At 45.2% G+C, this 15,584-nt stretch overlaps 1 protein-coding gene across 33 annotated transcripts in view; it reads left to right on the top strand.

Annotated features, from left to right (window-relative positions):
* CADPS (calcium dependent secretion activator) overlaps positions 1-15,584 on the top strand; it is a 210,860-nt gene that overhangs the window by 64,558 nt on the left and 130,718 nt on the right. For all 33 annotated transcript variants that reach the window (XM_032121008.1, XM_032121010.1, XM_032121013.1 and 30 more), the window contains exons 4-5: positions 9,790-9,870; positions 14,087-14,323. In XM_032121008.1, the coding sequence (XP_031976899.1) occupies positions 9,790-9,870; positions 14,087-14,323 (318 nt within the window). The remainder of the gene's footprint in view (positions 1-9,789; positions 9,871-14,086; positions 14,324-15,584) is intronic.

The following is a 15,584-nucleotide window of genomic DNA, read 5'->3' on the forward strand; positions in this document are numbered from 1 at the left end:
TTAGTGTTTTACCAGGCTTTAAATACAAAGAATAATTAGTTAAGCAGCGTTAAAAAGAGCTCTCCACCCAATGGGATGGAAGAGCTCTGTCTGGAGGTTCTATCCCTACTGAGCTCTAGAGAGGCAGAGTGGGACTGGGGGAAGGATGGTGTTCCTGCTGTCATGAACACAGTGCAAGACCATCAGGATGACACTGGTCTGTTTTCTGCCCAGGTCCCCCCATCTGCAGGTTGCTGGGGTCCTTGTCACACACAGCTCCTGCAGAGAGCCTGAGAGCATGGGGCTGCAGGCACTGCTCCTAAATGCTCCACAGCAGCCTGGCTTCATCCTCCATATCGTGGTGGCCAGGGCTCAGGGTTGGGGGGGGCAGGGGCAGCCTTGGCCAGGGGAGTAGGGGGGACCGATGGACACCTTGGGGTGGTGAAGAGATGGACACCTCATCCCTCTGCTCCAGCTGGAGCAGGTTGTAGGCAAACAACTCTCCTGCACACACTGGGACAGCAGAGCAGCTTGAAAGCTTCACATAATAATATTTCACATGGAGAAGGCTGTTAATGATGGGATGTGACTGACTGCCTTTTTCTGTTGCTGCTGTATTAGCTGTACTTAAATCAGCTTACACTAACTGCAGTTATATTTAATGTTCTCTGTCTACACAGCTGAGTTTTTAGATTGTTAATTTTCAATTGCAAATTGTTGAATTATGTCTGAACTTTTCATAAATATTTGGAACATGAGTTAATATTTTCTATTACATGCGATACATGGTCTGGAAAAAACTAATTGTTCTCAGTGCTGTGCACTGGGTCTGCCAGTGCCCTCAGAGCCTTGATGCTCTCTTATCTGCAGGTTCTTGCCTTCATAGCTGATGTGTCAGAAATTGAGGTCTGTAGCTGGTACTCTGTGTATGTCATGGTCAGGAAAGCCATTTAGGATTCATTTGGCTCCCTGACAAGAAGAAAAGGAAATGTTTATTGTCCACAGTGTGGTAACATGATGAGGACTGGATGCTCATGACACTACATGTGTGTATTATTGCTGTGGTCCCAGAGCCTGCTCTGAACAGCAATATGAGATCTGGAAGGCAATGGTTCTAAGACTAGGAGGAATTTTTAGGGTCTTCAAGCCCCAGGGCCCCAAAAGCTCATCCCTGTTTGCCCATCCTTCCCTACCCAGACAGGACTGCGTACAGGGCCACGGTTTGAGCTGATGGGAGTAAAGCCAGTGCAGACCTAGAAGCAGCAGTGCCATGCTCTGTGCAGAGGGAGCTGGGCTGTCCAGCTACATGGCAGGAGCTGCTGCTGCCAGGCTGTAACATCATATTCTGTAATTGTTATAGTATCTGTACACAGAAATAATTTATCATACATTTAATATGGACAAATAACAGCATTTTCTATATTGTGTAGATAGTTTGCTGGGGTGACTGTCCCCACCAGTAAGGGCATGAGGATGGTGCACTCCATGGGAGGACTTGCCCCACCTGCTAAGCTCTCCCCACATATGGTACCTTGTGCTGTATTCCTCCTCCTCTCATCTTATGGACTTTCTGCTTTCAAAGCATCACATTTTTGCTCCATGTGTTTGTTTTTCCATAGCTGTGCCTCTTGCTGCTTTTCTGTGCCTCCTTCAATTCTTCTCACATCCTTGATCCTTAATGCAGGTGCCAGAGCATCTTGCAAGGGTATTACATGAGGTTAGATCCCACATGACAGCTTGCAGCTCCACCTGACCCTTCTCAGAGATGCCAGACATCCACTGTGTGCCACTGGCTCTTCAGGGGCAGAATAGGTCCTGTTGGAGGGGATCAGGCAGTAAGAGAGGTGGCAGATGTTCCCAATTAGTGAAGCTAGGATTCCAATCCATACTTCTTGTGATTTTTTTTTTTTTTTTTCATATTGTTGAATGCTAATTATTTTTAAAAGAGGTGAGTTTTCTGAAATGCAATGGTATGATTAGATAGGATTGATATGGCTAAGGATTGATACTGCTTCTGTTCAAAACCAGGAGATTCTCTCTGAGGTAAACTTCTCTGAAACCTTTGAATGACTCAGAGCACAGATGTTTGGGCACTACTCTAAGAAAAGTGAGGAATTTACCATTAAATTAGCATAATACAGTGATTTAGCATAGCAATACTGATTGTTTATTAATCATTAATAGTTGTTATGTATTGATCAAAGGGACTTAGAGATGTGATGTTTCTGCTGTGGATTTTGATAAGCTGATACCAATTAGTGAGCAGAATATTTGACTAAAATAGCTGGATCTGCAGTGGAAGGCGGTTCCCTTCCAGTTCTCTGTTGCTGTAGCAAGGGGGTCTGATGGTGACCTATACAGAGACTTCTGGAGAAGTGTGATCCTACTCACAGGTGAGACTAGCAGCTTCAGCTCCCACCTCTACCATAGGATGCCCCACTGAGAACATGTAGCAACCTCTTTATGTGATGGAAATTTGCTGCCTAGAGGCTTAATTCTCCTGACTGCTTTCTCCCTGACCTCATGGGAAAGTTTGCTGCATCAAACCAGCGTGAAAGACATCAGCCTGTTCAGGAGGTTGGTCTTTTTAGATCTCTGGCTGTGATAAATCTAAGCTTCACAAATACAAAAATGAACTGTAACAAGCAGGACTGCAATGTTTGCTATCTTAGTCCATGAAAAAGTGGGAGCCATAACCTTCTCTTTACATTCCCTCTCCCTTGTTTTCTGCTGATTTAGCATATAATAGAACCAAAACCTTGCTGTTTCATGGCCAGTTTTTTCTTTGCCAGTTTTTTGCTCAGAGCTTTCTGCAGAAAAACAATTATTGCACAGACACCATTGGAGATGTTCCCACATCTTATTCCATCACATTTAATCCTGCTAAGTGTCAGGGTACTGCAGCTTTGCTGGACTAGGTCCTCATGCAACTTGCTTTAGCTCCAAAAGCCAAAGCCCATTTTGAATTAAGTGATGAATGTGTCTACCATTAAGCTTTTAATCAATGATGAGGATTTGAGGATATGTAGATCCTTCTCCAGTGATGATTGGGATGAATTAATTACAGCTAATTCTAGCTGTAAAACTTACTTGGAACTCAATAGTAGTTTATTGCCATGTTTAGGAAATTCAGGTGATTCTCTTTGCATTAACTGATGTGAAATTCAACATATGTTAAGCTATAAGGAAACACAAGCAAGCTAAATGTAGTGCTGTATCTCAGGCAGCATCAGCCAGCCAGTGCTCCAGTTTCTTTCATGGTGCCATTGCTCAGTGTATGCTGCCTGCACGCCTTCAAGCATCCTTATGCAATGCCATAAGAAGAGGGTATTAAGGCATGCTCAGAGGTCAGAGCCTCTGGACAGCTTTAGTTTTCAATCCCTTTCAGTGTCATACACCGCACACAGATGATCTTGCAGAGGGATTTGCAGGGTTCAGAAGTTCTCTGGCCACAGATGGAAAGGACATGCCTTCTAAGTGAATGTGCTCTGCTATCCCTTTTCTTAACAGCTTGCAAAACATTTGCAATGTAGGCAGCACTTTTTTCTTCCCCTTCCTGTTTTGCTGAATCTGATTTCTCATTTACTTTATCATTGCACATAAATCTGGAATTATCTTTGCACAACCTGCTGGAAAGATGCATGCTGTGTTTTCGTGTTCAGCTTTCCTCAACCTCGTGGTGCAGCCTTGTGAAGCTGTGGAGAGGTGTGGTGGTAGGCAGGTTGGGAACCGAGAGGGCATGGAGAGATAGCATCTTTTCCTGCATAGGATCCATGCCTGGCACCTGCCTGCCCTTGCCACAGCACCAGCTCATGCTGGGTGATCCATCAGCACTCTGCAGATTAGCAGTGAGTACCCATGGGTGCTGCTGCCAGCAGCAAAGAGGGCGTGAGAAACCTCTGCCTGCATGTGCCACGAGAGCTGCTCTGGTGGAAAATCATCTCAGTTCATGGGATAAACAGCTATCTAAGACAGCACTCAGACCACAGTGAATCCAAGGGTGGATCTCTTGACCTCACCTGGTGAAGCAGGCGTGGTCCCAGCATCCACAGGTGGATGTGATGGGTGGGAGCCTGTGCAGCCCCGGTGGCTGCTGAGGCACAGAGATTGATTGCAGCACTCTGAGATTCACATTGAGGCGGGGAGAGGCTGCTCTACATCCCGGGGAATGTTTTCATTCAAATGATGAATCTAGTGCAACTCTAAAGTTTGTGTAGCATGAAATAAGATTTCTCTTTAAGAGAGAAGCACCAGCCCTTACTGAATTATCCAAGTCCTTTCTATTGTTTTAAACCACCCTCACAGGACCTCCTGAGTGCTCTCATACAGCAGTCGTTCATTAGATAACCTAGGAGTTTGCTGGGATAGTAGGAGCCAGCACCTATCCACAGCAAACAGCAACTGTGCAGCCCTTACTGAATCCCTGCAGCATAGCCTGTTTTACTGACACATGAGCAAAATGAGGTAGTCTTCTCCCCAGGGGAGGGGGTTTGTCGCATTTTGGGGTGCTGGAACCCTAGGGTTGTGTGAGGAGCTAGGGCTTATGGGAGGGAAAAAGGAAATTTTGATGAGTTAACAGGCACAGATTCCTTGAATTGAGGTGAACTTTACATTGTACTAGAAAGATTTTGCATGACTGAACCTAAAAGACTGATTTGGGGAGCTCTGATTGGCCAGAGGAGAAGTAGCCTTAGGCATCGGTGCTGTGCAGTGGCACCAGGAGAGCAGTCCCCTGGGATGCTGGGGGATCATATGGCACTGCAATCCTAAGAAGACGGTGGAGAAGGCGTGTTCTGCTGGTCCCTCCAGGTCTTCCAAAATCCTCTCTCGAACTGTTGGAGTGACAGTTGTTGAATCCACAGTTGGGCTGTGCAGATGCTGCTGTGGTTGCTGATGCAGGGAGGTCAACCCCCTGTGTCAACCTTCCCCCCCTCACATGGGGAAGCTGTCCTTGCTTCTGTTTCCGTGCTCCTGTTTCAGATCCCAAGGCAGCCAGTGGTCTGTGGGTTGCAGTTTGCTGCTCAGAGGGTGAGTATGTTGCCCATGACATTAGTGACTTACCCTTCTGAGGCAGCTTAGCATCATTCATGTTCCCAGTTTAAAGGGAAGTCAGAATCCCACCTGTGGGAAGAGGGAGTGTTCAGATCCTCCTCCGCTTTCTGCTTCAGACTTGTGGGAGGAGGTTGGGGCCTTGAGCACCAGACTGCTGCCCTCCCACTGCCCCTGGCTGCTGGTAGACAGGAGTATTTACCATTAGTGGGAAAAGGATGCTACAGAGCAGTCTGTGACAATGACATGGAGCATATGTGTGCCACATGGTGCCACTCTGTCCTGCCTCACGGCACTTTATCTCCTAAAACAGCAGCTTTGTGGTAAGAAACCAAGGGCATCCCTGCAATGAGTCACTTTGAGGGCCATGTTTCTTTCAGTTGAAGCACTCCAAGATGCTGATGCCACAAGTTGTGAGTACTCCTGGACTGACAGATTAATCATTAATTGATGTGGCTTATGAAATTTTCAGTGTTTTCTCATACTGTGCATCACAAAGTGAAACCATCTTTTATGAGACACAGATCTCTCCTAAAGAGCTATATCAAAGCTGCAAAATTGTCACCCATATTGTGATCTTGTTCAGCCTTCACCACGAGCATGTTTGCTTTGAAATACTTAACCATTTGCTGAGCTACAGAGCTCCCAACATGTTAAAGGATGAGTGCCTTGAAACTTCGAGGCAGTTGACACCTATAACCATGCACAGCACACGCATTTGGTCACACTAATTATTTTGGCAGGACTTAAGCCAGGCTTAGGAAGAACATGAGTGGGTAATGGCTTTTATCTTAGTTCTCCAGACACGGAAAATAATTCACAAAGTGGCATTTTCAGACCCCCCAGCTGTATGGTGGTGTGCTGAACACAGGGATAGAGAAGATTAATATTGGGGATCCGTCAGAGTGCCCCCAGCCATGACAGTCCCTGCTTGGCAGCAGCCCACCTGATCATCCATTCTTGGGTGCCAATACTGCTAAGGAGGAAAACCAACACAGGCAGTAGCTGAACATTTCATAGAGACCTGGACTAAATGCTTTTCTTTCCAGAAGAATAAAAACCCGGTGTGTTTACGTTCCCAATGCAGCATAAAGCGGGTTGCTGCAGCTCAGCATTTGTCCTGCCAGAGCATTTAGAATGTATTTTTCCAGAACCCCGTTGCAAATGGCTGGTCCTCTGCAGGAGCCTGTGTGATGGGAGGGCCACTTGATCCACCCCCACATTGTAACCTTTCTCATGGGATGGGAGATGCCCTGGGACAGGCTACAGTTACACTTCAGGAACGGGGATGTTGTGACATCTGCTGCCTTTGCTGAGAAGCAGGGATCAGCATTAGCAGCGGCTGGCAGGGAGGGATTAAACTGTTAAATGGTCCTGGTGGTTTCTGGCTGGTGCTGATGGCAGTTACACCAACAATACCTGTCATGTCCACAGCGTAAATGCCAGGCCTTGAAGGTTGTATCTGTATGTTGCACACTGTCATTATAAACCCTCTTAGCTTATACCGATGTTATTTCATTACACACCCCGGTAGTTTGCAACAACGTTATTCCCAGCAGTGCTGAGCTCAGAGCGTGGGTTTAGCTCCTGTGTTATTTTTCACTCCCTGTGTCTGTTGGGACCGTGCCCCATCAATCTGTGTTTTGTGGAACAGCTGAATCCGCTGTACCCTTACCAACCGGCCAAGGGCTGTGTACAGCATGTCACTTGTGCCACCAGCATCATCCCCAGACTTGGAGGGTTGGTCTCATCTGCAGCCCTCTCACTGTGGTCAATGGCAAGAGAGCTGTGCCCTGCTCAGTCCCCAGGCAGGTGGATGGATCTGAGGTGTGAATCTGAGCCAAACTTCTCTGTGCACAGCAAAGAAGGAAAGAGGAGGGCAGCCTGGGCTGCTCCAGTGGCTCGTTTGGAGCCATGGCAGTGATTGTAAATGGTTTGGCTTTAAGCTGTGAAAAGCCGAAGCTGGAGCTTTCAATAGAAACACTAAATAAAACACTTGGACTCCAGAAACATGGGGGTTTAAAATCCCCTAATACCATTCATGTCCTTGCACTGCCTTTGGCATTTCCTGGTATAAGTGGAAGTGAGCCTGGGCTCTTGGCTTTAAAAACTACAAAGCTCAGGCTGGGTGATGTGCAGATCTCTGATGCAGCAAACACTTCAGATGTGGGTTTAGTAGGTGCCTGTGCATCTTGTTGAAGATCTTACAGCCTAATTAGGCTGGTTGGTTTGTGTCTGCTTCTGCCTTTCAGAGATGTAGAGGGATTATCTCCCATCCTTTTGGAGTAACAGGAGGAAAATTCTCTCAGTGAGATTGTTTCAGGGGGATGGAAGCAAAGGATTGCTTCAGCAGGCCAGCAACTGGTTCTTGCTGCAATCAAAACTGTCATGTTCTCATGAGGAACATTTTAAACCCATTTCTCTTATTTACTAGTGCCCACTGAAAATTATTCCTTATTAACAGTTTATGTGTAAAAAAACCTGTCTTATTGCAAGGTCCTTTTCTTGCAATTGAACCCTCACCAGGAGTTAGAGTAGACACCTGCCCTGCAATGCCTGCAGTGATAGGCTGGCTGCAGTGCTGGTCAGTTTTGGGTTCCACTTCAAACCTAATCTACATATAGTTTTTAATTTTTATTCTTTTGCTTTAACAACTGTTACACCAATGTAGATAATCTCTGCAGGGCAGGCAGAGAGAACTAATGTGGTTGTGGGTAGACATATGAAAACGTCTAATTTACCAGCAGGCAGTTGGGTAATGATCAGTTGAGAATTGCAAATTATGTACATCATGTATTTGTGGCACACTGCTGAAGAAAAGCCTAGTGCATATGACAAATCATATATATACTGAAATTTATAATACTTTTCACATTTAATTGACTGGGGCAACCTTATGATTTATATCTTTGCTTTATTCACAGCACACCCATAACATAGTCATAATGCAGAATGAAACTAATTCAGTTTCTCTTTGACTTTTTGAATCATTTATGTATTTGGCTGTCAAGTACTTAAATATAAAGTGGGCATGCATGTGGCAGATAATAAATAGCTGATCCTCTAGTTAAGAAATTGAGTTTTAATGATATTAAGGTCTGTGTTGCCTTACTTGGTCTTGCTTAAATGGCATGCCTCACGTTTGCACCTTGCCTTATTTCACAAGTGAAGTATATTTTATGGGCACCAGCATTACTCTCTTAATGGCCCTATATAGAGTTATGACTGTGTAAAATGTACTCTGCTCGCTTTGATGGCAGCAGGAGCCTTTCCCAGGCACAGGAGTCCTTCCCAGGTACAGGAGGAGACAGTGGCTGAGCTATTGGGCTGCTGCTCTTAGTCACAAGAGATCTGCTGGAAGGTGCCAGGAGGACAGGCAGGGGCTGTCTCATTAGTACCATTCTGTAGACAACAAGAAGAAAATGTTATTTTGGCTACTAATACTATGATTGCTTTCCCAAAGATCAGCTTTTGTCATGGAGCTATCATGCAGAGTCATTGAAAATACACCCTGGAAATATTTTTTGTTTCTTTTAAATACCAGGTTACTTGGCTTGGCATCACTACTTAATCTTGGGAAGCACAGCCCTGGAAAGGAATACCTTATCCACTCAACCACAGCCACAGAGACTGCTTAGGTTGCTTGTTGGCTCCTAAGAAAAATAATCTTCTGCAGTCAGGTCTTTCCTTGACACCTGTAGCCCCACTGAAAAACATCTGCACAATCAAGATAGTGCAGAAAGCGTGAGGCAGTTTATTATCATACTGCAAAATTAACCCTCCTCCACAGCAGCATCCTCAATTTCTAAATTTAGCTCCTGAGTTATTTTAGGTAGTATGTGATTAACCTCAATTACTGTAGCTCAGATAGAATTCAAATAATGCCCCCTCTTTCAGAGTTGCAAAGAAATGGAAATCTAGGTCTGTACATTTTCTACCCTTAATGAAGCAGCTTCGCGAGATGCTTCCACGCTGGTACAGGATAGTTGTGAGCTACATTTGTTCATGGAGAAATTAACAGGGGCAGCTGATCCCGAAAAGGTGCTGCTAATCCATGGCTCTGTACTGGTGCTCGGATCAGGAATGTAAAGATGAACCACACCAGCAGGTTACATCGTGCAGCTGATGTGAATGAAACCACTGAAGCTTCAATGGATTTGGATCACAGTCAGGACACGTTGTAGTTTTCCTGAATTAAATCCGTAACAAAGGCTTTCAAAAGCTAATCAAAAATACACTTTCTGTCAATCTCAGCCATAGTCAATATTAGCTCTCTGGAAAATCAATGGTGAAACAATGTGCAGAAATAACACCTGCACATGTGTGGATCTGCTTGAGCATGTGTGAGAGAGGCAAGGGATGTGGAGGCAGACAGATGAGGAGATGCCATGGAAAGTGGTGGGTCAGGGGCAAAGTGGTGTTTCAGCTGATCCAACAGATGAGTTCATTATTCACCAGGCTGAGAATCAGAACTTTTGTCATCATTGTAGTTGTAACTTTCCAGACTACACTGCACCAGACCACCTCAGGGGGAGGATGTTCAGCCCCAGGAGGCAGCTGGGCAGGCATCAAAAACTGTGTGTTTTGGTTTGGTGAACATTGTGTTTGTCCTTTGTGGGGGCTTCTGTTCCAGAATGTGGCCCCTCACCACTTACTCTATCAACAATGTAGCACAGGTGATCAGCCTGAAGAACTGAACTGCTCCTAAAGGTGCTGCACTTGTTAATATTTCACCTTGATTTGCCTTTTGTTTTTGTACAGCTGGACAACCCTGATGAGCAAGCAGCGCAGATCAGACGCGAGTTAGATGGACGTCTCCAAATGGCAGAACAAATTGCCAAGGTAAAAAAAAAGTCCACTGTTACTAATAACCTCTTCATTTAGGAGTGTACAAGGAGTTTGATGCAGCCCCCAGGTCCTGTCATTCTCTTATGAGTTTCTTCTCACAATAATTACCAGTTAAAAATGATTAGCTGGAAACAAACAAGATGAATCTGTTGTGATGTGCATTTCTTGAAATGTCCTGATGAGCTGGGACAGTTTAGGTTCCTGATAAATCCTTTGTGAATCTGCAGAGGTCACATTTCTGTCCTAGACAATAAGGTGGGTGATGGAGTGTAAAAAACAGGAGCCAGGAATTGTCCTGATGGGGTTTGTGTTGTTTGCTGGGTTGATGGGAGCCACAATTTCCTGCCTGTAGGTAAATGCTACCTCAATAAAGGTCCTTCAGATGTATTGTCCCAAACAAGTTCACACTGTGCATGAGAGCAGTCAGGCCAGTGTTGTCCCCTGCAGACATCGCTGCTGTTTGGAGCAGCAGGCACAGGACCTCCTTGATAACCAAGCACTCAGCAAATCTCCCTAGAGGCCCTTCTGTAAGGAGCTGTCTCCCTAGGAACAAATCACACCTTCACACAGTGCAGATTTACATGGCCTCCAATGGATCACAGATGATGGAGAGGATCCTGTTGACATCAGTATGGCCAAGTTTTATCCTTGCCTCTAATCAGATGCCCTGAGTCACTGATAAAGCCCTTAATGGGGCTGAAGTCATTGGGAATGATCTATCTGGCTGTTCTTGATAATCAAGAAACCATTACTACAAGCCAAAAAAAAGATCTAATCAGGGAGACAAGCTCAGTCTAGGGGCCTGCCTTTCAGCAGCAGTCCTCCCAGCACTGAGCTGGGCCCAAATTAAGATTTTTTTATAAGAAAGGTAATATCAGAGCTGTTTGCAACCACACTGATATGCCTGGGTGTGAAAAGCGGAGCGTATTGATTTGTAGTCAGGCATTAACAATAGTGCTGGTGGAGCCTGCACAGCTCCTCCTCACTAACACCTCTGTTAAACATCTGCTGCTGTTTTGTCTTTGGGGACATAGGCTCTGGCTTTCCCTACTTCACTGATAAAATTAGTGAGATGGCCAAGGACCACGTGGCCAATCAACGGTGCAGCAAAACAGCAAACTGACTGCAGTTCTTTTGTTCAGCATTTGGCCCTCTGCCACTTTATTCTTGTCAAGAAAATGTACAGTATTCATTTGCAGTGAAATGTAAGCCCCTGCACTGAGTGTGGCTGCTCTAGTTCTGAGATGGGTACCCAGGCCCTGGGTGCGAGAAAAAGATTGCCTGGTTTTGTTATTTCATTTTCTCTTTATGGCATGTAGAATAACAATATGCATGATTCAGTAGCAGCCAGCAGAAGCTGCAGCTTCATTAATTATTTTTTGCAAATAAGAATTTGCCATTTCCATTCTTCCCCCAAGGATGCTGAAAACATACTGTGACACTGCTGGCTGTCCGAGAGAGTGTCAGGGGGAAACTCCTCAACATAACCTGACATATCCCTGTGCAGAATTCAACCTTCAAAATACAACCGTGCAGCTTGGAGGGTGGTTTAGAGTAAAAGGGCCTTACCTGTGTTCCAGTTTGCAACTATGGATATTTAATCTCTGTTACTGCTGCAGGCCTTCTCTCCAGAATGTCAGGTCCTGCCAGCATCTGCCTGCGAGAAACCTTCTTCTTTCAGATCCGTGAATACCACATTTTGGAGGCACCCAAATGACCTTTTGAATCCTCTTCTGTATCCTCCTTCTGGGCAAGGCTGCTTTCCTTGTAACAGGGGGGAGGTTCACAATTCAGCTCAGTGAAAGGATAGCATTTCTATTTTTATGTCCAATTTGCAGCTTTTAATACAGATTTGCTGCACAGGGAGGCTTACAGTGCTTGTGAAACCAGCCCTGAGGTGGCCGTCTTGGAGATTCCATGCTCAAGGCAAATTAATGCCTCGTTAATAAATTAAGAAAGTCACACTAGGACATTTGCACTTCAGAGGCAGCAAAGGCTGTGGAGTCTTATGATACTGGTGGCTCTGCAAGGCTTCATCTGACCTGTTGTGTGACCTTGCAAAAGTCACTGTGCGTGCCAGCTTTCCTGCCTCTGGATACCAGGACACAGCTCTGGGTCTTTTTACCTTCCTGTGTACCCAGGAGAGGGCAGCTCAGTGCAGCACTAGGGCAGTACTAGGCAAGGTCCCCCACTGAGCCTGACTCCATCAAAGTGCATCAGCCCAGTCTTGGAGCCAGGTGGCTGGAGGATCATGCTCGAAGTCAAGCAGATGTTTTAAAGCTGAATCTGGACAGGCTTTTCAGTCTGCATGTTGTACTTTTCCAGCAGCTAAATAGAGCAGCATTACAGCTGAGAGCATAGTGATGCCAAGGCGTATGTATATTTATCTCTGAAGTAGCAAGAGATCTGCTGTCCTCTGAGCTTTTTCTCCCACCCAGTCACCTGACCTCAAGGACAAGGAGGAGCAGGTGTAGGGGCAACTAAATAAGACCTTGTAGTGATACTAGAGTGATATGTCTGTCTGGGGCTGGACCCATTCTGCTCCAGCCTGCTGGACAGGTCATTCCTCATATCTTGACTCTGCCTCTCTCCATGCTTGTCCCCATTCCTGATCCTCTCTCTGATCCCAGTACATGAGGAGGTGAGTAATGCCCCTTCTTGCTGTTGTCTGCTCTCTTGATAGTGTCTTACTCCAGACTTCCCCCAGCTTTATCTCCGATCTGATGGGTGACTTGAGACCACACATACATCTCTGCATTTCCAACATCAGTTAAATAGTCCCAGTTCAACTGTTACACATCACTTCAGACTACTTTTTTAGCCTTAATACGAGAAGTTGCTGGTGGCACACAGTGAAATGTCTCAGTCCTTGCTGCACTTCTGAAGAGCTTTGTGAGGGCAGTGCCAAAACTGCAGTCCCTGGAGAGATGGATGGCAGCAGGGTAAAAAAGCAATAATGTCTGAACATCATTGCTTCAGCAGTAGTTCTCAAAATCTACAAAAAAGTTGCTTTTTTTATTCCTAAGGGTGACTTGCAACTTATATAATGCACAGACAGTACAGTAGACTGATTAGGTAGTTTATCCTATGTCAGGTCTAATTTGCATGAGGGAATTACTTCCCAAGATTGAGGCTGGAAACAGATGACTACTTCAACTGCTTGGTGTGAGTGCTGCTGTGAGCTCTGCTTGTAGTGAGTAAGCTGTTGAGGACTGATGCAAAAACTAGTGCAGAGGAGAACTTTTTCAGCAGCCTGATGACAGTCTTCTAGAAGAAACATGACCTTGTTTTCTTTTCTAGCATACGTTTTACAAATGGCATTTTACAATGTTGTGAATTGCCACCAAGATTCTTGGTACATTAGCCTTCTGTTCCCTGGCTGTAGATGCTACCTCACTGTCTTACGCCTTGCACAGTGTCTTGTAACCCACTGAGAGACATTCAAATCCTGAGCAGATTCAGGCCATGGCAAGAGTTGTCAGAAGATGTAGGGCTCAGGCTGGTGATGGGCAGCCATTCAAAGCTTAGAACTTGCATTGGGGAACATCATATTTTGCTCTCACTGTTACCTTTGGTTTTAGAGTTTAAATTTCCTGTTGACAGCAAGCAGCACTGGAGGGTCTCAGTGAAAGGCTGTCTTCTTGGGGGGAGGCTCAGGCTTTGGCAAGTAGTGGAAAGGATGTTTTACCCCTTCTTCCAGTTAGGACCAAACATTCCTGCCCACACATGGCTGATTTTCCGTCTTTGGGCTCCTTTCACACCTAGAAACCTGATGGAGCAACTGCTCAGAAGTGTTTTATAAAGAGCTGGCACAATTGGGAGACTGGAAAACAAATTTCTTACTGTCAGCATCCTCTGAATCCTTAGTAAGTTGCTGTTGGTCACAAAGTTCAGTTGAGATCTGGCCTTGGAGTGTTTGTAATTGAGAATACATCCACAGGAGAAAGTCCATTTGCAGATAGAAAAGTCAGTGAGATGTAAGTGCATGCAAGATACAGGGAAGTTGGACAAGTACCAAGTAGTAATTCTATGAAAAACTGGCAATAATGTTCCTACATTATCCAGGGGGAAGCTGTAATTTGTCATCTGGTTTGTAGGAGTTCCCTGCTCACAAACCTCTGTAGATGCTCCTGAGAGATTCTTCCATTGCAACAAGTGGTTGTTGATTGTCACAAACATTCATTCTGTTGTGTTTGTTTCCAAATCCAAGGAGCGCAAGTTTCCCAAGTTTGTGTCCAAAGAAATGGAGAACATGTACATTGAGGAGCTGAAGTCATCTGTCAATCTCCTGATGGCAAACTTGGAGAGCATGCCTGTGTCTAAAGGAGGCTCTGAGTTCAAGCTGCAGAAGTTGAAACGTAGCCACAACACCTCAATAATTGACATGGGAGAGGAAAACGAGAACCAGCTTTCCAAGTCAGATGTTGTGTTGTCATTCTCCCTGGAGGTAAGCTACACGCACACAACAATGTGCAGAGTTCATGGGAATAAAAAGCAGAGCAGCCAACTTCTGCTCAGTTCAAATTTAGGTTAGGTAGAGAGAGGTGAGTAGAAATTACCCTGTTTACTGGAAGCTTTGCCTGTGATTGAACACTGTTGTCCTTTCAGGTGTCTCACCACCTTGTTGGAACGATCTGTGTGATATGCACTGTCTGGCATTTCCTGATGATGTATATCAAGTGGCTCAGAAATCTGCGTTACTAACTGACCTCTTAATGCAGTTTGTTACCAAGTGTATCTCAGTAACCCTGAGCCTGTATTGTCCCCTAAAGCAGTACAATAATGCAACACTGTAAATATCAGCATGTTTAACTATTGCCAGCTGGAGGTGTTGCTGTATTTCCCTGCAAGAATTGCTTCTTTGAAGAATTGTTAAAAATTGCTGGGGTTTTGAATTCACCCAACAGATTGGTTTGCAGTTTGTGTGGAAATATTATGCTGTGCTGGGTTGCTCTTTGCTCTCTGTTGTGCACTGACTTTCTGCTCAGCGCTCTGTCGAGCAGTTTGTCTGTGCAGCCCAGGGGAAGGCAGGTGCTGCTGATGCCTCTGACACAGGCTGCCTCAGTCCTGGAATAGTAGCCCTTACTCAGTAGCCATTTTCAGCCAACTCAGTGGTTTTGTGCAAACACATTTGTGGTCTATTTGTAGGCATTATTTACTTTGAGGAGTCATCAGCTCACCTGTACAGAATTGTTGTTGTCTGTCAATGAGTGGGTTTATGTTACATTTTCAAAACAACTATCAGGATGGAGTCAAAAATGTAGGATGCAGAAAAATCAGAGTATTCTATTTTTGTGTAGTTTCCTGTGTATTTCTCTTCCTAGGGGGTCTCTTGTTATACATATCATGCTAATGCAAAACTTAACAACCCTGGTTGTCCAGTCTCAGAATTTAACTCATTAAATGTCTGAAACCATCTTTATGGTATTCATTTCAGTCTTGTTTAAAACTAGGGCTGTGAAACCAGAGGTGGTGCCTTTAAGAGCAGCATCAAAGAAGCCTGACTTCCAACCATTCCCATATGGAGGAGCAAGGAACAATCACAAAGCAGTAGCCCCCTTTGTTGCAGAAGCTGTGCAGTGTGTACAGCTGTGTGTGAAGGGACACCCTTACAATGGGGTGTCACAAATGCTTTGCTCCAGCTGAACCCCATCTGGTAGGAAGTCAAAGTCCAGTGAAGCACTGACTTCAGGAGCTGGCAGGTCTGG

Source organism: Corvus moneduloides, chromosome 11 (assembly GCF_009650955.1).
Source record: "Corvus moneduloides isolate bCorMon1 chromosome 11, bCorMon1.pri, whole genome shotgun sequence".
Lineage (NCBI taxonomy): Eukaryota > Metazoa > Chordata > Aves > Passeriformes > Corvidae > Corvus > Corvus moneduloides.